The following is a 24204-nucleotide window of genomic DNA, read 5'->3' as shown; positions in this document are numbered from 1 at the left end:
AATTTTAAACAATGGTACTGTATGATAAGCACTATAATAGCCATATGCCCAGAGATCAGGGGAGCACAGAGGAGAGGGGGACTAGTAGTGCCAGGAGGACCAGGAAATGCTTTGTGGAACATCATTTCAGCCAGATCTTCAGAAATTAGTGATCATTTTTCCACCAGCTGACGAATGATTCTCTAGGCCAAAGGAACTATTTAAAAGCATAGAAGCTTGCAAAGTGTGGTATAGTTGGAAAATATTGAATAATTTAGAATCAGTAAAGGATCTTAAAGAAGAAAAGTACAGGAAATAATGGCTAGAAGAATAATTTGGTTCAGTTAGTAAAGTATGTTGGATTTCAGTCTTAGAATTTTTTATTTAATGTGGTAGGTAACAGGGAGCTGTAGAATATTTTCAAATAGAGATGTAATATACCCAGAAGCCTATTATTTCAAAGAAACTCATATTCATGGGAAACTATAAATTTATTAAGATGTACAGAGATTTAGCTACAAGAATATTCACTAAATGGTCATCACAATAAAATCAGAAGTTGTATATTTGAAAAAAGGGACTAGTTAGGTATGTAGGCTATTAAAATAATACATAATATTTAATAATTAATGATACAATGGAAGTTTTGAAAGTGGGTTATAAAGCAGGAGGTACTGTATGATTTGATTTTATAAAACAAAAGTACATATATGCAAAGAAAAAAGACTGGAAGGATATACATACAAACATACATAAATTTACACACAGTTTGTATCTACTTCAGGATGTCTAGATTATTAGCGATTTTATTTTATTCTTTTATTCTTATCTGAATTTTCTAAATTTGTACAAAGAATGTGTTTTATCTGTGTACTAAAATGTATGTTAACTTTACTGTGATGTAATTCACATATTATATAATTCATACTTTTGAAATACATATTCAATGGTTTTAGTATATCCACAGAGTTGTGCAACCATGACTGTAATTTTAGAATATCTTTCTGTCCCAAAAGGGAACCAAGGAAACCCCACATCTATTATGTATCACCACCCATTTCCCCACCTCCACCCCACCCCAGCCCTAGGTAGCCACTAATATACATTCTGTCTCTATGAATTTGCCTATTCTGGATATTTTATATAAATGGAATCATATATGGACTTTAGGACTGGCTTCTTTCACTTAGCGTAATGTTTTCAAGGTTCCTCAATGTTGTAGCACATGTCGCTAAAAAATATTCCATTGTATGGATAGACCACATTTATTTATCCATTCATCAGTTGACAAAAATTTAGATTGTTTCCATTTTTTTGCTATAATGCTCCTATGAATAGTCATAAGTTGTTTTTTGTGGTAGTACTAGAGATAATGGAGGAATCTTAATACAAGGAACATATTGGTAGGTTGTTTTAATAGTCTGAATAAGAGATAAGGGTGTTAAGTAAGGTAAGAGTGGTGTGGACTGGGAAGAGATAAAATTGTGAGGTGCCCCCATCAGGTCTTGGTGATTGACTGACGTGGGGAGTAAAGGAAACAGAGAGTCAAAATGGTTCCTGAGGTCTCTGCATGGGCACTGGGTAACTTCATTCACTGAGATGAGACACCTGGGGGGGAAGATGAGTTTCACTCAGGCGTGTGAAATTGGAAAGGCCTGTGGGGCATGATGGGGATATTGAAGAAAGGCCAGACAGAAAGGTACAAACAGAGGTACATGGAATCCAGGTGGTGGTTGGATGAGACTATCTGGGAGAACACGAAGAGGGAACACTAATAGTCAAAAGATAGAAAAAGGAGCAAGAAGCCACAAAGTAGACTGGAAAAGACAGGCCTGAGGGTGTCAGGAACAGTTTCCAGCAGTGAAAGAGAAGCCAAGTAAGAGGAATGGTCCAAGAAGGAAATGGTCTCATCGTAAAAGGCTGCAGAATGAGTTGTAGGCAGTGTTCAACAGATTAGCAATTATGAAGTGACTCATGAAAAAGTGAAAAATAACTCAGATATCAATAACTTACATGGTCTGACCTCCTTTCAGAGAGGAGATGCACAGATGGAAAGGAGGCAGAATCCATAAACTTGCTGCACACATTTATGCAAAGAATCCTATGAAGAATTTGGGTTTATTTATCAGAACTGAAATACAAACAAGTGCCATAAACACATGGCCATTGCCCCTGAATAACTTACTTTCTTGTGGGAATAAACCATGAATAAAAAGCCATCCATCCTGATTTCTGAAATTGGTCCTGTTTTTTCCTTACCACCATTCCTGACACAATTACAGTTGTTTTCTTGTTGGTACTTTCTATCACGGTCCCTTTTTACAAAAGTTGTGTGTTATTTGTAGGAATGTGTATACAGTATGTGCAAGAAAAAGAACAGGAGGACTCAGACATCAACTGTAACTTCACCACCCAGGATAATTACCATTAATGCACGCACGAGAGTTTACATGCTTTTGAAACAAATTTTGAGAAGCATATAACCAAAGCTCAATCTTTTGCTTTCTGCCTTTGCTGACTTATGGAGAAAAACCTATCTGTCTCCATATCTCTGTATCTACCTTTATTTTCTTCTGCATTTTTGTGATTGCACTTTTTTACATTTAAATCTCTTATCTGTCTGAAATGTGTTGTGGCACATGGTGTGGGCAAGGGAATCTAACTTTTTTTCCCCAAAATAGCTGGCCAGTTCCCAGCACCATTTTTAAACTAATTCATCCCATCCTCTTTCCATTGCTTTGAAATGCTACAGTAGTATATGAGGTCTGAGTTCAAGTTAGCGCATTCTAAACTATTACATATATAAAGGAAGGGTGGGATTCTCATGTGAATAGAAGTTCTAATCATCCCAATTGTAGTCATAGAAGAGTGATCCACTGAAAAATGAATTGACCACTGAAAAAATAGTCTCTATTCAAATATCTTTCCACATGTAACACTAGATGAATCTCCTCCTATCAATCTCTTATATTTGTTCATCTCTCGACAACTGTTGGAAATTGTCCAATACAGCATAAATAGGCAGCAGAGGGAAATTATAAATTTTGCAAATGATGTAAGATTTAATGTAGGTAAAGTGTTCTTAGAAAACAACTCTTATCACAGGCAAAGACAGTGACCAGTGAAAATCTAGCAACAGTCCAGTTAACAATCAGGAGAAGAAAACTGGTGAGAATAATGACATTAAACAGAAATTTCTGGAGAAAATGATTTGCATATTAAAAGATTAATGAAGACCCCTAGGAAAATGGATGGTGCCTTGGAATTTTTTTCCTGAAAGGCATCCTCTTTGGAAAGGTGCTGGTAAGGTCAAATTTAAGTGTGTATCAACACACCAAACCAAAACCCTACACAACTCTTTCATTGCTGTCTCTAAGATGTAGCACATAATTGTAGGCATAACAAATTTTGACAAATACATGGTAAAATTAATTTACTGTTAATTTTAATTTTACATATTTTTGAAATGAACCTTTTGTGTCTTCAAATGAAACAGTGAAATGCTGGTTCCAGTCCAAGGTACTAGTCTTTTTCTGATACCAATTGGTATCAGACCTTCCATACTTTCATCACTCCTGGACTTGCTGTTTGGTGTATCAAGGGCTCTCTTTACAACTGCAACACTGCCATTTATTGTCACTCTATAACAAATATTCTGAAAAGACAAAATTTACGTTCTTCTTTTTAAAAGTTTCCTGTCAGAGTTTATATTTTTACTTTTCTCTTTTGTCAAGTTCTCACAAGTGCCTTTCAGCTTTTGTATTAGTATTTATAATTATTCTTAATAGAAGCTCACATTTAGTGAGAATTTGCTACGTGTCCAGCACCTGCTAAGCATTTTCCACACACTAGCATGTTTAATTTGATCAAAAACTCTGATACAGCACCATTATCATTCCTATTTAGAGTTGGGAAAATTGAGAAGTATACAAGCTAAGAATTTGTCCTATATTATACAACAGGTAAAAGGCCAGGCTAGCTCTGGGACCCAAGCACTTCTGACGTCAAGGTCCACTTCACCATAGTATTCTCCCATTTGGAAACTCACTCCTCTTAAAAAAAAAAAATGGACAAAGTATTATATTCTCTGTAGCCTTTCTTATACTGAATTCATCTACATTTCCTTAATGAAAGATGTCGAACTTATAAAAATTCAATGAAAGTGTAAAACCAACACCTACATCATACTGACAACAAGAAAGTGTCCTAACAAGCATCTAAATGAGACCTCAGAGAACTAAATTTAAGTTCTGTTGATATGAGTCATGTGAAAGTAGCCTCAAAATAACATCAAACCCTTAAGGCAAAAATGTCATTAACTCAAATTTAAAATACTAAAAAGTGGGAGTTTTAAATATATTTCCCAAAACAATAGTATAGATACCTTATCCAGATTTATACTGTTTTCTCCCACCTACTTAATATAGTAAAGATGTACAAAATACTAATTCTTGGGTGGTCTGTATACCACATCTCAAAATAAATTTTCTGATCCATATCTGTGAAAAGGCTCATCTTATTTATCAAACTTTCTTTGCTTCCTCCCCCCACTCCCACCACCCGCCTTGGCTTCTTTTGGGCCCAGGAACCCAGCAGTGCCAAGAAAAATACAGCTGAAGCTATGGCTCACAAGACTTCTGACTCATTTAATCACATTAAGGGGAATATTCACTTGAGGCACTTGATCAGCATGGATTGTCTTTAGCCTTTTTCCTTACCCACCTCGCTCTGCCTCCCCCGCTGGGGGCCCACACCATTTGCTGTCTGAGCTTCCATCTGATGGATTGTCACTAACCCATTCCACCTCTTGGTGGGCAAAGCATCACCTAGACACATGAAGTTTAAAAACCCATAGAGAGGGCGTAAGAGCTCCCATTGTTCAGGAGGTTAAAATGATTAGTCCCCAAAATCACAAGTTAGGCCCACCCACATACCCATTAAGTTTTGCATATGCACTTGAAATAGTCAAGTCTTCGCTATAATTAGGACCAATGAAATGTTGTCCTAGACACTGAGGTCATAAAAGGGAGGCTCTAGCAATCTAAAGCTAATCTCTCAGCCTCACTCACCTGCAGGGAAGAAACAGGTTACAAACTTGTATGAGAAAGTCAGCTAAAGGCATTCACATTCACAATTTTTAAAACAATACCCTAGTAGCCCTCTGTGACTCCTGCTCTAAAGGTAGAGAGCATACAGATGAGATTTTTTTTAAAAGACATTTAATGAAAGTGCAATATTCCTCAGCAGAAATATGTGAATATCAGAACTACAGATAAAAGAAATGTAAGTATAATGATTCTGAAACAAAAAGAGTCTACCCAGAAAAGGTAAAGTTACATCCTGATGAAGAATTTGAAGGTTCATAAAGGCAAATAGAGAAATGTGAGGCACCTAAGTCCCTAAGGTAGTTTCCAGTGGGGAAGATTTGGATGCCAAGGAGAATGCTATCATCATAGCCTTTACTTGAGCAAAGAAAGGGCGTATCCAAGGTGCTGGGTCAAAAAGTCATGAGGCTGGGAAAGACCAAGGGGTTTTTATTCTGAGATTGTTTATCCATCTGCAATTTAATAGGAACATGGTAAAATTACACATACTCCTGCCTTTTAATACCAACCACTAAATCATTTCATCTTCCCAGGCCTTAGTTAAGTGAGGGAGGTGAACCAGATGACTTCTGAGTTCCTGCCTAGCTTTTAAAAAAGATCATGTCTGTAAAAAATGTTTGTATGCTTACATGTTTGATAAGCCACCCCTTTCTAACATGCCACTTTACCCTCAGGTATTCTGAAACAAATATCATAGCTATACTAACATTGTAAATTGTACAATTACTGGCTTAAAGCAGAAATAATTCACAGTATTTCTTATTATCTCTGTGATAATGGTATTATGTCACCTATGGAAATAATAAGAACAATGCACAAAACGAAGAAAAATCTTTAATGTATACCTCAAAGAGAAAAGGCTGTGTAAAACTTTTTCTACCCTTTCCCTCCCACACTGCTAGACCAATTTAAGTGCAAAGCAGGCCAAATCCAGAGCAGCTTATAAAGGAGGAAGCCCAGGCTGGACATGTCTCTGTACCACTGTGGCCTGCATGGTCTAGAGGGAAGCACAGTGGCTACGATTCACATTCTAGACCGAACCCTTCCAGGAACCACGTAACTCATGGGAAGATGTTTACCTTTTCCTAACTATTTTCTATTTGAAAAACAGCAATAATTCTACATGTTTCTTCCACCTTAGAAACATATTAAATACAGAAATAAGCATGTGAAAAATTTGAGTTCCAGGGAAGGAGGGTACTATAGACAATAATGAAGCATGTTCATGACAAAGAGCCCTGGTTCAACAATTTTTAAAAGCTCACTTTCTCGATTAGGGCAGGGCAAGGAGAGCAGAAAGGTACCCAACCAGAGTGAGAAATCAGGTCATGAGTAAGGGAAAGCAAAGAGTAAGATGAGGCACTGAGGCCAAATGCACGCCAAGTTTGTGAACAAACACATGTTCCATCTTCCTTCATTTCTTCGTTTCTTCCTCCCTTCTCGCCTCCATTCCTCTTTCCCTTCCTCCCATACATTCAAAAATTTTGCCTCAAGGGCTTATATGGACAACACTTCTCACTTGTTTCCAAATCTAGTTATCTAGACAAATGACTGAAGTTCCATAATCAGTAAATGTGACTAGGTGTGCATCTGTTCTCACCCCACGTCCAGGTCATTGCTCACACCATGGTCGGCAGACTCCACCTGGCTGTTCCCCTAGCAGCTCTAACAGGACATGGAAAAGAGGCGGCAGGATGCCCGGCTGTGCTCACAGACACGCCAGCCAGTCGGGAGGCCAATCCCAGCTCTTCTTAAGTGTCCTCCTACCTCAAGCCTCATTTTTTTTTCCAATTGGCAAGGAAGAAAGGAGAGCCATATACTGAGCACTATCATAGTGAATATTTTTCATTTACTATCTCATTGAGCCTAAACATTTACTTCCTAGGAAAATAATCCTGTAACAGTGGCCGGAAGACAGACAAGTAGAGGCAAAAGGACCCGTTAAGAGAATGTTAACAAAGGTAAGACGAAGAGGGCCTAAATCAAGACAAACAATATTAGTAGTGTTCTGTGTGGAAAGGCACTTCTTCTGAAATGCCTTATTAAAACTATTCCTTTGGCACAGAAGTTAGGTTCTATCCATGTGTGACTCAGGTTAAAAAAAAATTTCAAATCATAGAGTATAGAACCCCGTGACTCCAAGCCAGCTATTTGCCCACCCCCAAATTTGGAGGTTGAATTATACATACATCTATAACAAGATATATCTACAATAATTATAGCTTAATTTTTAAAATATGTCTTTATAGCAAGCATTGTGCTATATGCTTTATAAACATCCAAGGCTCTGGCAACCAGGGAGGCATCATTGCACTTTCAGAAGGGAGAAACTGAGACTCTGGAAAGTTATCTAAGAAACCCAAGGTCACGTAAGTAGTAAGAGACGGAGGCAGGACCCAAACACTGGTCTGTCTGCCTCCCGAGACTGTGCTTATTAGATTAGGCTATGCTGTCTCCATGTCTATCTTTTTAAGTTTCCGCCTGCATTCCTTTATACTTCAAGGAATGCTGACTGAGGGAAAAAGGAAGCAACAGGAAGAGCATCAGCATGGCTGGGGAGGTGCACAAAAGACATGTAAGAAGGAGGAAGAGAAAAACACACCACTTCTCATACTGCATGTAGTCCTTGCTTTAGAAGGAAATAGAGACTACAGCTGCTGCATTTAATAAACTCACTTCATGCTCCTTGCCACTGCCAGAAAGACAGACACCAAGAAGAGGGAAGTGGGACTTGGAAGTGCAACACCATTGATTGATTGCTGAGCCCCTCTGACCACGGGCAGGGCCCACCTGGATGCTCACGGTCTCACAGGGGCAAGTGGGATCTCTCTCTGCTTTGACCTGTAGGTGCCTTGGCTCTGAAGCCTGCCCATATCTCTTGATCCCCAGTGTGTTTCTTTGTCTCTTCCCCCTAATTCTGATTACCACAATCCAAGCAAACAGCAGAAGGGATGGGATTCATCTGGATTATATTAGCTGCTTGTATTATGCTATTTACATTTATGAAATATGGTATCGCGAGATAGCATTTAGTAAAACTTTACCTTAAAAATAGTTTTATTCTCTAATCCACTTTTTATTGGTTAGAAACAAAACAAAATGGATCATATATTTAAAAGCAGGAGGAAAAAAAGACATACCATTCTAGAAATGTCTAGCAAGCGAATACCCTAAGAATATTTATCCAAGTGGTTACCCTGAGATATCTGAGGGGAAATGTGAAAGCAATTTTCTTGGCTATCATCACTTTAATATGAAACGTAAATACCAAATACAACCACAGGCACATTCCTTTAATTCGGGAAAAGTACAGTTGTGTTTAGGGAGCCTGGAAGCTCTTACCTGGCATGACCATGGTCTGCGGAGCCGCGGCATCAGTACTTAAGCAGAGACGTCCACCTTTGGCTAATCTATCACAGAGCAAGGTGATATGTTTCTTCAGTCGGCTTGTGTCTTTGGGTATGTTCAGCTGGCTGCTGAGGTTCAAAGCCTGCTCCTTTGAACTCTTCGACAGGCAGGTCTTTAAGAGGTGGGAAATGGCAGCATCCACTGTTTCTTCCCAGCCCTGGATGCAAAAGGCAATTCTGAATTTTTGCAAAGATGATAAATAAGCAAAGCAGGCACTTTACTGTGATAACAGTAACAATAATCATCATCTCAGGTCTACCCATGTTTAATGATCTGGAGAGTGCAGCTGCCAGGAGCATAGTTCCTTTTACTTTATCTTTCTGTGGAAGGAGAATTAACTAGAACAGGGAGGACGTTTGGATATCTTCAGGGAAACTGGAATGGAGAGAAAACTCTGGTCCTCTCTCAGCCATTGGTCCCACAGCCTTGGGGTTGTAGGTAGAAACCAGAAGAGCCTATTTCAAGAGGGATTTTGTGAAACATAAGGCTTTCTAGTCCTGCGTCACTGCCTGAGTGACCAAAAGTGACCTGAAGAGAGGAAAAGAGCCATTTACCCCACTGTTGCTGCTAACAGCATGGCTGTGCTGCAGGGAAAACTGTGAGAAGTGCAGAGTCACTGTGGCACCGTGAGGCTGCAAGTCTAGGGATATGGATGCTGGGCAGGGACCTCAGCATGGTCACCCAGGCACCAGCACAGGCAGGACCTGCACGTGGGTTCAGACAGCAACAGAACAGGAAGAGGAAGGGCCAGCTGAGGAGTTCCCACTGGACACCCCCGGGGATCCCAGCGATAACTGCATAAGATTTTTATGTGGATCTACAGGTCCTACGCAGCACAATAGGGAAGCGTGAGGGAAGCCTGGGTTATTGCCAATAGCACTCCATTTGTACCAGAGACTGGAATGGGCCTGACAATCAAAGTGAAATTATAAAGGAAGACACTGAATGAATTTATTTGCATAGTCCAAGACCCTTTTCTAAGAGATGAGAAACATGAGGCAGAGAGGAGACCCTGGGAGGCCTTACAGTTAGTACCACTCCACCCTCCAGCTTCTCAGTTGAGCTACCTTTCAAATATGCAAGTCAGAGTAAGTTGCTCCTAAACTTCAACTCCTAAATCTAAATGCTCAGTTTAGCACATAAGGCACTTTCTGCTTCAGCTTCTGCTCCATTTTATTCTCTTCCTACCCACCTGCACCCACACTCTTGCCCAGGCCTCTGCATGTTCTGGTCTCCCACTGCAATGCTCTGTCTCCTCTGCTTTCTACCTGGCTAACTTCCACATACGACAGCTCAGGCACTGCCACCCAAGGCCGGCATTTGTGGGACCTCTTTGGGGCTCAGGGACCTCACACACTCAGTTCCAACACAGCACTCCTCTCCCTGGACTGTGGTGGCTGTCTGCATGTCTGGTTTCTTTGTTAGAGTGTCTACAGTGCTCTGCATCCCTAGCACAGAGGGTGGTCAAGAAATGTGTTTGCTGGACAGAGGGATAGTGAGACACACTCCCAGGACCTTAGAGTTGGGAGAATTTGGAGATCTTTAGTCCAGTCTTGTGGGATTTTCCCAGGTTACTTTATACAATAGCAACCATCTTCCCAGGCATGGCTGTCTTCACAATCTAAAATTACTTTTGGAGGCAGTTCACTCCTTTCAGGGACATCTATAACCATCATAAAGCTATTCCTATAATGAACCCAAATCTGCCCCATTGGCCCTTATGCTACCCTTCAATGCTATGCAGAACAAATCTAACCTCTCTTCTACATGACAGCCCTTTATATCTGTGAAGACAGCAATTCTGTACCCTCTCCTCCAGAATAAACATCCCCAGTTTCTCCAGCTCTTCCTTATATAAACATGGTTTCAAGTTTTCTCTCCATCCTGACCACTTGTCTTTGAATGAGCTCCAGTCTTAAACATTTAAACATTTATACAGCTAACTAGAAAACCCCAAACTGACCCCAAGACACCAGGGTGGGAATGGAGTACAGGGCAGGACACAGCCATCCCTCCCATTTAGTCATATACTGGGGATCTTCTCCTTGCCAGCCTGGCCTCTGCTCGCCTCTGCTCTCTTGGCAGCTGCACCACAATCTTGATTCACAATGAGCCCACAGATGACTAAACCCCAGGCCTTTTCCACACTCATCACTGCCTTCCTTCTAGATGTATGCAGTTGGTTCTTAGACCAAAGTGAAAACTCTGTGTGTGTGTATGTGTGTGTGGTCACTAGAGAACTTCCCACTGATTGCCCAAATCAGGATTTTTAATTCTACTGACCCAGTACAGATGCCAGTAAGCAATTTAGGAGACAAATTTTAATTATTTTAAAATAATCTTGACATTCCTTTCAAGCAATGTCAAAGACTGTAAAAACAGCTTCCTACACCAAACCACTAAAGAATAATAAACAACTAGTTACTACAAAGGCATCTCTATACAACCATCAAAATCTGAACTACACAAGTTTCTAAAATTGAATTTGTATTTCAATAATGGGAAAAGGTACGTTAAGACAAAATAGTAACCCAGCTGTCACGGGAGAACACATATTTTCCAGTTGCTTTTGGAGCCATTCACAAAGACTTCTGGAGTATTAGAAAGAAAGATCCTTTCTCTGTGGTCATGTCAGAATTAAAAGAGTTTCTACTATTTTATAGACTATTTGTCTAAGAAAACTACTATTTTTCTAAGTAGGTTATAGTAGCATATTAGATAATTTAAGTAGATAGGGCACTTAGTTAATATAGGAGTACTATATATTTTCTTTCTTACTGCCAACTTGCAGATCAAGTCAAAAACCATGCAATGTTTAGGTACTTGGCATAGATATTTCTTTAATATAATGAGGCATGATGTCAATAATTCAAAAAGATTGCTACTAAAATGTAGGCTTATTATTTGGAGGGCCTGAATTGCTATGCAAATTCAAATATGATAATAAAAAGGAATGTTTATGAAAGCCTTTGAAATGGAACTTCCATTAAATAAAAACAGTGTGATAATTCATTGATCAAACATGTAACATACTTACCTGATGAAATGTAAAACAGAACTATGGAAAAATCTAGAATCTCATATGCGAGAAGTATCTTAAAGGTAAGCTATTTTAATCACCTTTTGGTGTTTGAATCCACCACCTTTATCTGCAACCCTTAAATTAATAAGTCTAATATTCAGTTCTAATGTCTAAACACACACACACACACACAACCCACATGCATGCACATACCTTATCTTTATCCTTTAAAGCTGAATACCATTTGTACTAGTCATTTTGCGTTTTCTGATTGTGAGAGTAAAAGTAAATTTTAGTTTTTGGAAAATTGTGCTAAAAAAATGTCTGGAAAGGAAGAAATTACTAAGCCTGAGCTCTTCAGTAAGAACTGATTTTAGTTCTCAAATGCACAGCCTAACTCGTAAAGTCCCAATTAACCCATGTGTAGCTTTTAGAAAACAGTGGCAGATATAAAGTTAAATAAGTAAATAAATGTGTAAATCAATCAATCTATTTAAAGGTATGTTACTCTGTTTTATCTTCTTCACAGCCCTTGTCAGTATTAGAAGTTCACTTACTTATTGGGTTTTTTTGTACCTCCTTTTCTAGTCTAGTATTGATAATTGGCAATTTCCTTTGTTCTAGGCTTTACTCCACGTGGTAGCTTCACTTTTGTCTTAGTCCTTCTACTAAACCCCAACATTGGGAGCCTACAAAAGGGTCCCTCCTTGATGGACTGGACTGCCTTGCTCCTGCCAAATCCCCCAAGGAGCTGGACCCAACACCTATGGTCCTGCTGCCTGACTTCAAGGCCAAGCCGCCTGCTGCACGCATCCCCCACGTGGCTCTCCAGCCCTCTGCTTTGTGTTCCACCTGCCTGTGTGGAGGCTCCTGTACACCATGCTGGCCCCAGATGCCCCATTTCTATAAGCCAGCTTTTTTAATTCAAGGCCCTGGAGTCTCCTAGTCTGTTTCCTCTCCTGACTAGAGTCAACTGAGCTGTGCTTCTTGCTGTCCAGAAACCAGAGAGCCACAGGAGAGTTTCTTGATTTCTCTGTTCTACCTGCCCTGCTAGTCTCTACTGGTGAATAAGCCTAAATATCAGTACAAGTGGCTTATCAGAAACAGAAAGTTTGACCAAGTTTGTGAAGTTAATTTCCTAGGGTATCAACCAATGCAACTAAATTTTTAAAAAATAAGCTGGAAGAGTAGTCTGATGCTACCTGTGAATTTAAACCACAGAGTTGAATACAGCAGCCTCTAGGTTCTGGGTTCTGACTTAACCTCACTCACTTCAACTGCCCCTTCACTGTACAACTTTAGATAAATCACTCAATCTATGTGCGGTATACCTGAGGCCTACGTAAAACAGGAAGAACGGTATTTGCATGCCACTCTTACATGAATGGGACGGCACTCCGAAAACTTCAGTGGAAGATACTACAGAATAGAATATTTAATCCTACTTTTTTTTTCAATCAGAAAATACAAATATACCATTGAAATCAAATGTGCAGAGTAACATCTTTAACTTTTATTCAAACAAATTGTAAACTTCTGCAAACTTATGTTTATAATAGAAACACTACTACATCCTTAATTGTAGTTGTATAAAGAAAAAACACAAAATGTCATTTATTACCAAATGTGCCCACAGTTAACTCTAATGGGGAGAAAAAGGTGAAAAAAAAAAAAAGGAGCTCAGTCTGAAAGAACAAATGGAGATTGTGTAGCCACAGTCAAGGTTTCAGTTGAGAGGAGGAGACTCACAGATGGCCTGTCTTACATGATACATTCAAAGGCAAAATAGCCTTTACACCATATTCATTTATCTGGAAAAAAACTGTATCAAAAAGAAATAAATTTCGTCTTAAATAGATGTAAAGGATTCACAACGAAAAGTCTTTGGTATTTATGATTACTCTACAAAGCCATATGGTTATTATTACTTTATATTGTATTATATCAATTATACTTAGCAGCCAAGATAAGCTAAAAATAGTCACATAAAGGGTCATTATAAACCTACAAACAAATAAAACTTAGTACTTCAGTTGTAAATTATATATTTTGGAAGATACAAGCATTTTTCAGGATTTATCTAGGTTCACAGTATTTCTAAAGAAATAGATTATATTCAGCAAAACTCCCTTTCATGCAAAAGACAGTTCAAGATGTTGAGCTATTTGCCTTTGAAAAGTGAAACAGCTCTTTGAACCTAAAACAAAATAAAATGAAATTTAAAAAAATGAATCCACGATTATGGCCTGTGTGGCATCTTAATGAGTTTTAAATTATGTTCAACAGTTTTTATCAAATAAAGCATTGAAAAGAATCAGCTCTAACTTTTTAAATCCATCACTAATAAAATGAAGCACTCCCTGATATGACTCTTTTTCATTTTAAACTGAAGTAATTTATTGGACTTTTGGAGTTCTCTATTTCTTTGTAATGATTCAAAAGCTATGAAAATCTAATTCAGGTTTCAAATGAAAGAACAAACAGGGTGCTGGGCTTATGAACACTGCTTTGTGAAAAATGAAGCACTTTTTTTCCTCTTAGATGAAAATCTGAAACCTCTTTGACAAACAGAAACCAAGCGATCTTCAAAACATTTAGCCCAATTCAAGCAGAAAGCACAAGCCTGCTTCAAACCAACCTCCTTTATGCCTGTTTTTTTAAGCTTATGTTTTGCGTTTGACCCCAATGCCTTAGATAAATGAACCCAAAGTAGATTACCTGAATTATCATGAAACTTGATCCTGGAGAGCCATATTCAGTGTTAAAACAAAATAAAACATGAATGATACCCCAAGGAGCCTATCCCGTTGACTAAGCATTAAGATGCTTTAGACAAAAGCTGCCGGTCACATGCACTATTCTGAAGCAACTTAAACAAAATTAAAACTGGAAAATGAAATTGATAATTTCATTCCAGAGAGCTGCTTCTGGTGATGGTAGATCATTTGGACTAATCATCCCAAAGAGAACAACCAGGAAAAGATGTATAAAAATCATTTCTTCGAAAGGACAAGAAAGCTAACAAGATAGAGATTGCTGAGTCAAGATCCAGGGACAGTGGAGGCTCCAGAAAGTAAATCCTAAGTTTGATGCTGCTTTTTCACCCATAAGGTGACTAGCCTGGACTCACATCCTCACCGTCTCTCACACCAATGACTTATGCTTGCTTATGTATTTGTATTTATGAGGCAGCATGGGTCACAGTGCACCAGACTGGAAATCAGAAGACCTAGGCTGAATTGTGGCACCTTTCCTTACATGCCGTGTGTCTCTAGGAAAATTATTTTAGTTCTCTGGGTCTCTGTTTCCTCATCAGTTAATATCAGAAAAATAATTTCCCTTGCCAGGTGTGCAGATGTGAGACAAATTTAGGACTTACAGGTACTTAATTTCATGCTATTATTCTTACTTGTGAAAGTTCTCAAAGTTAACCTTTTCTGGGCTGGTTACTGTGAATAATAGCAGCAGAAATAACAGCAACAGCAACTAGAGTAAAAACGATTTCTAGCACTTTTATGTGCTAGAAAATGTGCTAAGAATTTTACAAATACTATTTCAGTTCATTCCTACCATTATCCTATGAAGAAGGTGTTGTGACTTCCAACTAAGGCTCTAGGTATAAAGTATTTCACTGCAAGTGACAATCATTAAAAATGGGGCTGTAATGCAATCCAGGGCAGTACGGCTCTGAATTCCATGCTCTGGACCACTGGGCTACAGAACATTTCTTCCCCATTTCATTGTGTCTCTTTCAATATACTATCACCAAATCATCCTAGGCTCCTTTTACTAAACTGGGCTTTAGAAAATATCATATTAGGTCTTCCCCCAGGAAATTTATGGGCATAATTAACATATTCCTGGAACCAAAATTTAAATCAGCTTCTTTACCCAAGTATATAATCTGTATATAATAAAATTTCACTGCATAATCCAAAAGCCCTGTGATCTCTGCTAGTTTGGATAGGCCAGGCTTTTCTTTAAAAGAATCCACCAAGGTGTTTAGCACCTGCATAGACTACTGGAATGGACATTCAAACACCTGTACAAACTGACACCTAGGAACAGCATTGGGACACAGACCCTGAAAACATAACAATGGCCACACTTAACTCCAATGAATATGTATTACAGATGCTCATGTTAAGGACTCATTATTGAGAATACTTGCATTGCTATGACAGTTATGGAATCATAAGACACATGGGGTCACAGACTCTCCAAGTACCCATGTATCTGACAGAGTCTGGGGAAAACTTTATTAAAACTAGGACAAGAGAAGAACCATGTGAAGAAACTAAAGATGTCATCTCTTCCCCTGACAATGCTGTGTTCTTAACAATTATAAAAAACAGGAATGACCAAACTCAGGAAAATATGTTCAAAAGTACATGAACCCACTGATTTTAAGTATAAAGCAGTACAGCATCCTTTTCTTTCTGTTTTTCCTCTCCTCCCTTTAATTGGTATGGACTTTTCAGGACCACCCAGAAGCTTCACTGTTTTAGTATGTGCCTACCTACTTCTTTCTTGGTTAGTGCCATTAATGGATCTGAAACAGCTATGCAAAGGTCCACACACTAGATTTCTATTTCTTTTTTCTTTCAAATACCATTCAGGTCTCGAGAAAAAGTATCTAGAATGGTATCTCAAGTGACTGAGTTGCATATCGTTCAATGTTAGTGTCATTTTTCACAGCAATCAAGCTAACAGTAATATAGCAGCACGAATTTCTCAATAGTAGTTATTTATGAGATGGTATCTTTATCCTTGTGATGATACTAATTTCAAATGTCTTTGTTCCTTTAGTAAAACACTAGTTTGAGTCCATATAGTAATTTATTTATTTTTAAATATTTACTTAGAGCTAACTGATTATGAAAAATAATGTAAGGTTAAAAAAGATGAATCAGATATAGAGCTTACCTTCAAGTAGCTTTTACTCAAATGATAACATAAGAATGTGTACAAAAATTTAATGATGCAGAAATGAAATGTATTTAGAGAGAAGTAAAAAAAAAAGTACTTTAGGAACAATTTTGTTTTAGCCTCCTTCTTAAAATAACATCAAGAATTATCTGTCAAATAAGAAAATTATTCAAGACAGAAAGGTCTTTACACTTGTCTACAGAATAAGGTTAACTTCCCATCAATTTTTGTGCAAAAATCAATTATATGGTTTGAGTTCACTTTAGTGCTATGTGAGGCAAACCTCAAGTTAATTAAATTTGTCAGTAGTTTCTAGTATACAAGCCAACACAGGTAGACATAAGTATAAAATATAATTTATACTTATCCTTGCTGAAGTAGTCAAACTGGAAAAGAGTAAAATTTCAATATAATCACATGGTTGAAAGTTCCTCCACTGAATCAAACTGTCCATTTTGTGAGGCCCCACAGTTTGGATTCAAATCTTGCCTCTGCTGTTTTCTAGCTGTGTGACCCTTATTTCCCCATCTGTGGGAATTAATAGTCCTGAGACAAGGACATGCATGCATGTAGTTTACCTGAAAGCTGATCTAAGAAGTACCCAGGGGGAAATGCCAAAAAACTGTTGTGCTGTGAAGAGTTACCATCATAGGCGACTGGTGTGATCCTGCTGGGCTCCTCTGGAAAACCATGTACAATGTACCTCAGACTGTCCCAGCTGGAGGGGCGAAGGAGCTGGGGTATTAATCTGCCAACTCCCATCAGTCATTGACAGAACAATGATGTTCCACTATTCTAGGCCTTTTTTTTTCTTTGTATTTTAATATCTCTGCAATAAGGATGTGTCTAAGTGGCAGCTAACAACTGCTGGCTTCTGGCTCCAGTCTTGCTATCACTGTCAGTGCCTCCGTATGCACAGTCTTTGTCCAGGCTGTTCATGGCACTTCAATTGACATATGTGCAATGGTCATACTCACCTACTGAACTGATTGTCATTTAAAATATCTTTTAAAATGACATTATGACTCATCATTGAACAAAAATGCTGTGTGCACAGAAAGGCATGGAAATAGAGCAGTCAGAAGTATAGATTTGAAATTAGTGAAATACATATTCACGACCAAAGAAAGACAGCAATTCCATGTGTCTTGCAAAAAAAAGCTAAGTGCTTTCCAGGGTATAAAACAAGAAGATACAGACAGAGAGATGTGTTGTTTTGTTACTGAGGTACATGTACACAGATTACTATTCTATGCCAAGCAATACAACCGAAGAAGGACAAATTACCAAATCCCTGGAATAGATGTTTGATTAATTAATGTATCATGCAGGGCTATTGTTAAAACAGTAAACATCAGTTTTCCTAAAATTTCCTATTAACTCTGGACAGATGCTGCTTAACTGCCAGCAACATAAGATTCAACAGAGAAAAGAAACTGAAGTGTTGAGTTTAGGCAAAGGAAAATTTTTAGAATGGACATCAGAGGCTCAGAAAAAAAATCATGAAGGCAACAGTGGCATGCCCTTAAATTCCACATCATCAACACTCTTCATGGCACACAAGATAATACGGTGTTTAAAAACATGGATCTCGGACTCTCTTGTCTCCTCCTGGCGTGAGCTGGGAGCTCCGTCCTTTCACTTTATCTCTAAATAAAAGCCTGTACCTTGCTCTCCTAAAAAAAAAAAAAAAAAAAACATGGATCGCAATATACTGGAATTAAAAAGTGACTTAAAAGAATCAAACATTGGTTGTGAAAAAGTTTCAGGAAATACCCTAACCAATCAACCTATGCTATGCTGCTTATGTCTTTATTATTCACGCATAAGAATAATATATGATAAAATGTGTCTAAAATAAGTGTGAAAGAGCCTTTTCAATAATTATTAAAAACCTTAAGTGACAAAGAACACTGTCATAGTTTAATTGGCAGTTTTTTTTCTAGATGGGCCATAAAATAATGCTGTAATTTACAATGAATGGATGGCATTCTACTGCTGAAATACAGTAATAATAGCTACCAATTCTTAGATGACTATCATATGCCCAGCACCACATTTGGCATTTTTATATACATTATCTCAATTAGTCCTCACAAGTATCTTAAGAAGTATATAAAGAGTGTCCTTATAACACCTGCACACTTTGGACAGGCCATTTCCAAATGAGGTCATGTATGTAATGCAGTATTTTAAAACATAATGTAGCACCTTTGTAGTAGTGTTAGTAGTAGTAGTAGCATTTTGGTCTTCCAGATCGCATAACTACACATCCAAACCCTGAATCTGAAAATGCTGGTGGAGATGCCCAAGGCAGGCTCAGTATGTGGTCTAGTTCAAGGAGACCGAACAAACAATGTAATTCTTAGTTACTTTGTTTAAGTAGAACTTGGATATGTCATATTGAGGAAGAAAAAACTTATTTATTATGTTTTTTTATTTTTTATTCAGTGTTTTTTTATTCAGTGTTTGTTGTGTTTCACTAAATCTGTTGTACTAGGCCACAGCCAAGCTTAATGAAGGCCAGATTATTCAGGCAAAAAAAATAGTAAAGGAAAATATATAACTGAAATGTAAAAAGAAATTTTCCATGTGTAACAGCTCCTGAGATGCTGACATGGCCGCTCGCAGCCCAACTGCAAAAGGCAGTGAGCCTCTTGTTCTGAGCACCTCTGACTGGCAGATTCCTCCCTCTGCACTGTGTTTTCCATCAAATTCCAGGCATGCCTCATGAGAAAGGCAGTGGAAAGCCAAGTTCACTCGCTTTTAAAACGTCATGTTCTTCCTCTGTACTGTTTGTTTACTGGTTCAGTAGCAATATGAAGTGAAAGCAAGGTGAGATCAAATCTGAATGCCCATTTTCACCTCTTCTCTCTTCAGCGTAGAACCAGGTCTGATCTAGCTCACCACTATAGATTAGGAAACAATGCTTAGAGGGTTCCATTTCCCTAAGGACATAGGACTAGTTAAGTATTTGCTCAGAAAGGGAACTGAACCCCAGTTTGACCTAATATTCTATTCAATTGATATACCATAGGTTATATTTTCCAATGATTAGTGTTTAGGTTATTTTCAGGAGTTCATAATTGTAAATATGAACATTATGGTACCAAATGGAATTTAGTTTACTTCTTCCAGTGCATTAACTTAGATTACCAGTGCCAAGCATTGGATTCGTTTTATGATCCACCTCCTTCCTAGAGGACTCTCTGGAAAGACTATATCAGAAATAGGTGGGTCTGTTTTTCTCTACATGTCTGTTAGCAATATTTATTACCAAATTTGGCCAAATTAATACAGGTGAAGTGTACTTAACAGTTGTTCTCACTTGCATATATTTATCACTGTGAGACCAAAAATTTTTGTGTTTACTGATTTGAATTACAGGACATGTGAATAAATATATATGTATAAACATATGTGTAGTGGTCTGGCTATCAATCTCTCTTTTAAAAGACATATCTTTTACCATCTGTGCAAGAGAGATTAGGGTTGCTCTTATAGAACCCAAAAATATTTGAGGCTGCTTGCAGATAAAAGTGTGGTACAAAATGGAAATAGAACACTTCCCTTTTAAAAAGTGATTTAAAATATATATATAGTTGGTAGAGGAGAATCTGGAATTGTGGGAAACGTTATGAAAATAAATGGGGTAGCAAGCAATCTCCAGGTCTTTATACCAGACTATATGCTTAATTTAAATCTTAATTCTGTGGAGATGTAGAAGTATCTGTCCTTATATTTATTGGAATACAAGACACAGACAATTTAGAGTATTTGAAGAGACCTAAATTATGTCATGCTTTCAAGTGAAATTCATAAGAGAATGGAAACCAGAATAACTAGGCAGAAAATGAAAAATGAACTGCCTTTTTGAAAAGATGGATCAAGGGGTAAACAGAGGACACTATTTTAGGCGAAGAAAAAAGCACTACTAGCCCTGGCAAGATGGGAAGGTGTTGTGTACCCATGGCAAGAACAGTGCAGGGGAGCTGGCGAGTCACAGAAAAGGAGTTTCAGAAAGAAGATAGGGTGGAGTCAAGTGACTCTAAGTCCTGAGTGCCTGGCGCTGGAGTCCAGACAGAACCAGGTGCAGAAAGGGTCAGAGAGTGTAGGTAAGCAGCTGGGTGTGCGGAGAGCAGCGGTCTGAGTCTGGCAGTGATGTGCAGGGCATAGCAACGTGGACATAAAGGAGACATGGACAGAAAGGCTACTTCAAATGCCACCACAGAAAGCCAAGTAGAATAACAAGGATGCAAGTCACGGGGGTTTCTCAGAAACATTTTCTAATGAATACCACCAGAGTGGCCAGCCAAGCGTGGAGGTGCAGCTCTGTGTGAGGTTACGGCACTGGGTGCGCTGGTCTAGAGGAAGGGGTCCCCAGTGTCCATGTGTATGTTTCTATAAGAATGCAATGGCCCAGAAATGTCAAAATCATCTCTTTGTAACTAACAGACTCAAACTAGGTTGGATAAAGGCACTTTAAGGAAATTGAACTAATATAAATACACTTGCAGCCAGGAATACCATTGGTAAGCATTAGGAGGAGGAGGAGGGTCATCACTGTCCTCTCTGTAGTTGTGGGAGTTTACTTAATTGGTTACTTATACCTAAACCACACCATATTTCACAAAGGATTTGGGGTGGCATACTGTGATAGTGAATCTTCAATTAATCAATTCTTTGTTCATTTATTTAGTCTCTTTTATTCTTAAATACATAAATAATATTAAATATGACCATTAAGGTACTATTTCATATTTGATATACGTAATGAACGATTTAAAAATTACCTACCATCACTTGTACATTGTATTCTATGTGGCTCCTATTCTGATGTATTTCAACTATTTCAATTTTTAAAACAGCAAACAAGTCATCAGAAAGGCTTGACAATATGTTGTATTCCACTACGGTGAAATATTCACCATAGCATCAGTCTGTCTGCATCTAACTAGGAACAACACAGAATACGTGACCATTAGGAACATGAAACTAATTCTTTCATGTTTATCTTGCTGGCTCCGATCATGGGAATTACCAAAATATTTACTTTCTGTACTATGTTCCCATAGACAGTTTTAATTGTGATGATTCTTTAACAGTCATAAAGGCAGGCTCAATCCGGACACCAGACTTCCTCTTTTTGCTTGCCTTTTAAGAAGAGGCCATTAATAATAGTAATGATTAGCCATCTCAGTCATCGCTCAATCCAGACAGGAGGCACAATAGCCCGTACATCAAATCTGACCTGTGACGTAGAGGTCTTCAAGCCTTGTAAGTAAGCCTTGGTAAGTCCCTCCACACAACAGGATTTCCTATCATAAACATCTGTTTTCTCACATGAAGCATGTTGAACATGTTAAAAATAAGTTTCTCTTTCCATATCAGTTTGTAAAGGAATAATCAATCAAAAAGTAGACTGAAGGTCCAAATCTCCTTCCCCCACTGATATAAATTCCCATCCTAACTTTCGCAGGAGATTTTAATACTAGGGAAGGTAGCTTTTAAATCCTTAAAAACACGATAAAGCTTTTCTTCTTCAAATAGCAGATAACATCTACTAAAGATATTAACTGTACTTTGAAAGAAAAGAAAAAGTCAGGCAAAAGGCTGTGCAATGTGCCAGTATTTCTTCCAACTCAAGGGTTGTACATAATCAGGACCCAAAACCAGCGCACTGTGGCTCCTTTCACTAGAGATTCCTGTGGAGTCATTTGCAACACAAATGAACATTTAAAGCAGAAGTCTGAGATGGCCAGTTCCTCTGGCCATCTGCTGGACTCCATATTAATAGATCTTAGTCATCTAAGCTGTTTGCTAGGAAAATGAGAAGCAGATCTATATAGAGATCGAGAAGAGCGCAAGGTGATACCACCTACCAACATCCACATACCAACTCCAAGTGACAATGAGCACCTAGAAGGCTGTATCAAAAGGATTCTGAGGCCATGTGCAGGCTCAACAGAAAAGAATTCATAATGATGACAATGTCTACCAAAGCATGTGATGGGGGAATAGCAGCACTTGTGCCAGCTTTGTGCCTCCCCTTCAGGCAGACACACACATCTCCCTAGAGAAGTTTCTGATTGCTGGGAGAGTGTCTGGTTATTGCACATACGACCAGGCTGATGGTAGAATACCAGAAATAAGAGCTACTAATACAGACACCGCAGCAGAACTGAATGTCAGTGTCCTCCCCTACTGTCACTAACTTGTTAAAATGTACTAAACTTGTTAACACTTTCTCTCTTAATAACTGACAGTGCTATGCAACAGAACTTTCTGCAATGATGGAAATGTCCTATATCTGCACTGCCCAGTGTGGTAGTCTCTTATCATATGTGGCTAGTGAGCAGTTGAAATATAGCTAGAGAGACTGAGGAACTGAGATTTTAATTTTACTTCACTTTAATTTATTTAAATTTCAATTTAGCCAAGTACAGCAAGTGGCTACCATATTAGACAGCCAATATGTTTATGGCGGAATATGACTAGAATATGTTTGCTTGCAATGTTGAAGTAGGACCACAAAGGATGGGTCTAAGTCTGTTATGTGTATTGAGGTGTACTAAGTGCCTAGAACACTGCTTGAAACATAGTAGATGCTCAAATATTTACTGAATGAAAAAATTCCTGGATAAAAGATTTGCCTTCTTAGGCCAGTCCTGAGACATGTAGTATTTTTGCAGCTTTTGGCTTCTGTTACAGCACCATAGGAGGGGGATGTGTATAACACCACAATTAAATGCACTCTCAGACTCAAGCCAGTAACACGGCACCTCACTGGCCTAAGTAGAGATAGTATTTTCCATAGAACCTAATGTAGATAGAGGGTCAGTATAGGCATGTTTAAATGCTGCACTGAGAATTCAAAAACTCTGAGATATCCTCAGCCCCTAACTTGAAAAACAAGAAAACAATTAGTTTTAAAATTGCCCTATCTGGCACTCTGATAGAACATTATGTTGGGTAAAACTCCATCATCACAGGAAGATGGTAGGGGCAATAACATGTTATCAAATCCTCTGATGGAAATCTAAGAGCTCTTTTTGGAGACACTAAATAGAACATCTACTGTTTTCCTTAAAGCAAAAGGGAGTATCTGTACAAGAACATATTGGGCATATATAACTTCCATCACCTGTTAAAAGTCACATGTAGTAGTCTGTAATACCAGCATTTATTTGGCCCCAAATAGTAGTGAGGGGTGGCAAAAATGGGCTACAGAGACACATCAAAGGAAAAAATGATGAATTCTTTTCCAAATTGAATGGTATTTTTTTAAATACTGACAAGACAGTGTGAAGAACATTACTTTTAATTAGCAATAATAAATTCTAATTATTTTTGCTTTATGAACCTGATGCCATTAAGAACAAAATATTCCAGAGTTGACTATAGCATTTAGTCTACCTTGTGACACATGCCATCTAAATAGCAATACAACAATCCACTATACAGTGCTATTTGAAACATAAATAAAACATCTTCTGAGCACTTTCTTCTACATTTTAGTAGTTGTGGGAACATCTGACCTAGAACTGAGAGGCTGAGACTGTTCTGAAAATGTTGTCCACGTCTAAAGTTCTCCCCTGCACACATGTACTCTGCCATCTACTCTCAACCAAACCATTTAAATTACATTCAGATTTTTGTGGTATCATAATAACTTCAATATGGGATGTATTTTCAACATTCCAGTCAGAGAGTCCTTTCTTCCCTGCCTCACCCTCCTTCCCAGTTATTTCAGGTTTGCAT

The 24204-nt window shown here is 38.3% G+C and overlaps 1 protein-coding gene across 4 annotated transcripts in view; it reads right to left on the bottom strand.

Annotated features, from left to right (window-relative positions):
* Positions 1-24204, bottom strand: part of BBS9 (Bardet-Biedl syndrome 9) — a 426494-nt gene that overhangs the window by 52885 nt on the left and 349405 nt on the right. For all 4 annotated transcript variants that reach the window (XM_036897491.2, XM_036897488.2, XM_036897492.2 and 1 more), the window contains one exon: positions 8427-8649. In XM_036897491.2, the coding sequence (XP_036753386.2) occupies positions 8427-8649 (223 nt within the window). The remainder of the gene's footprint in view (positions 1-8426; positions 8650-24204) is intronic.

The sequence above is a fragment of the Manis pentadactyla genome, chromosome 7, assembly GCF_030020395.1.
Source record: "Manis pentadactyla isolate mManPen7 chromosome 7, mManPen7.hap1, whole genome shotgun sequence".
Taxonomy (NCBI): Eukaryota; Metazoa; Chordata; class Mammalia; order Pholidota; family Manidae; genus Manis; species Manis pentadactyla.
The sequence above is the reverse complement of the archived record's forward strand: the minus strand, read 5'-3'. Positions and strand labels throughout refer to the sequence as shown.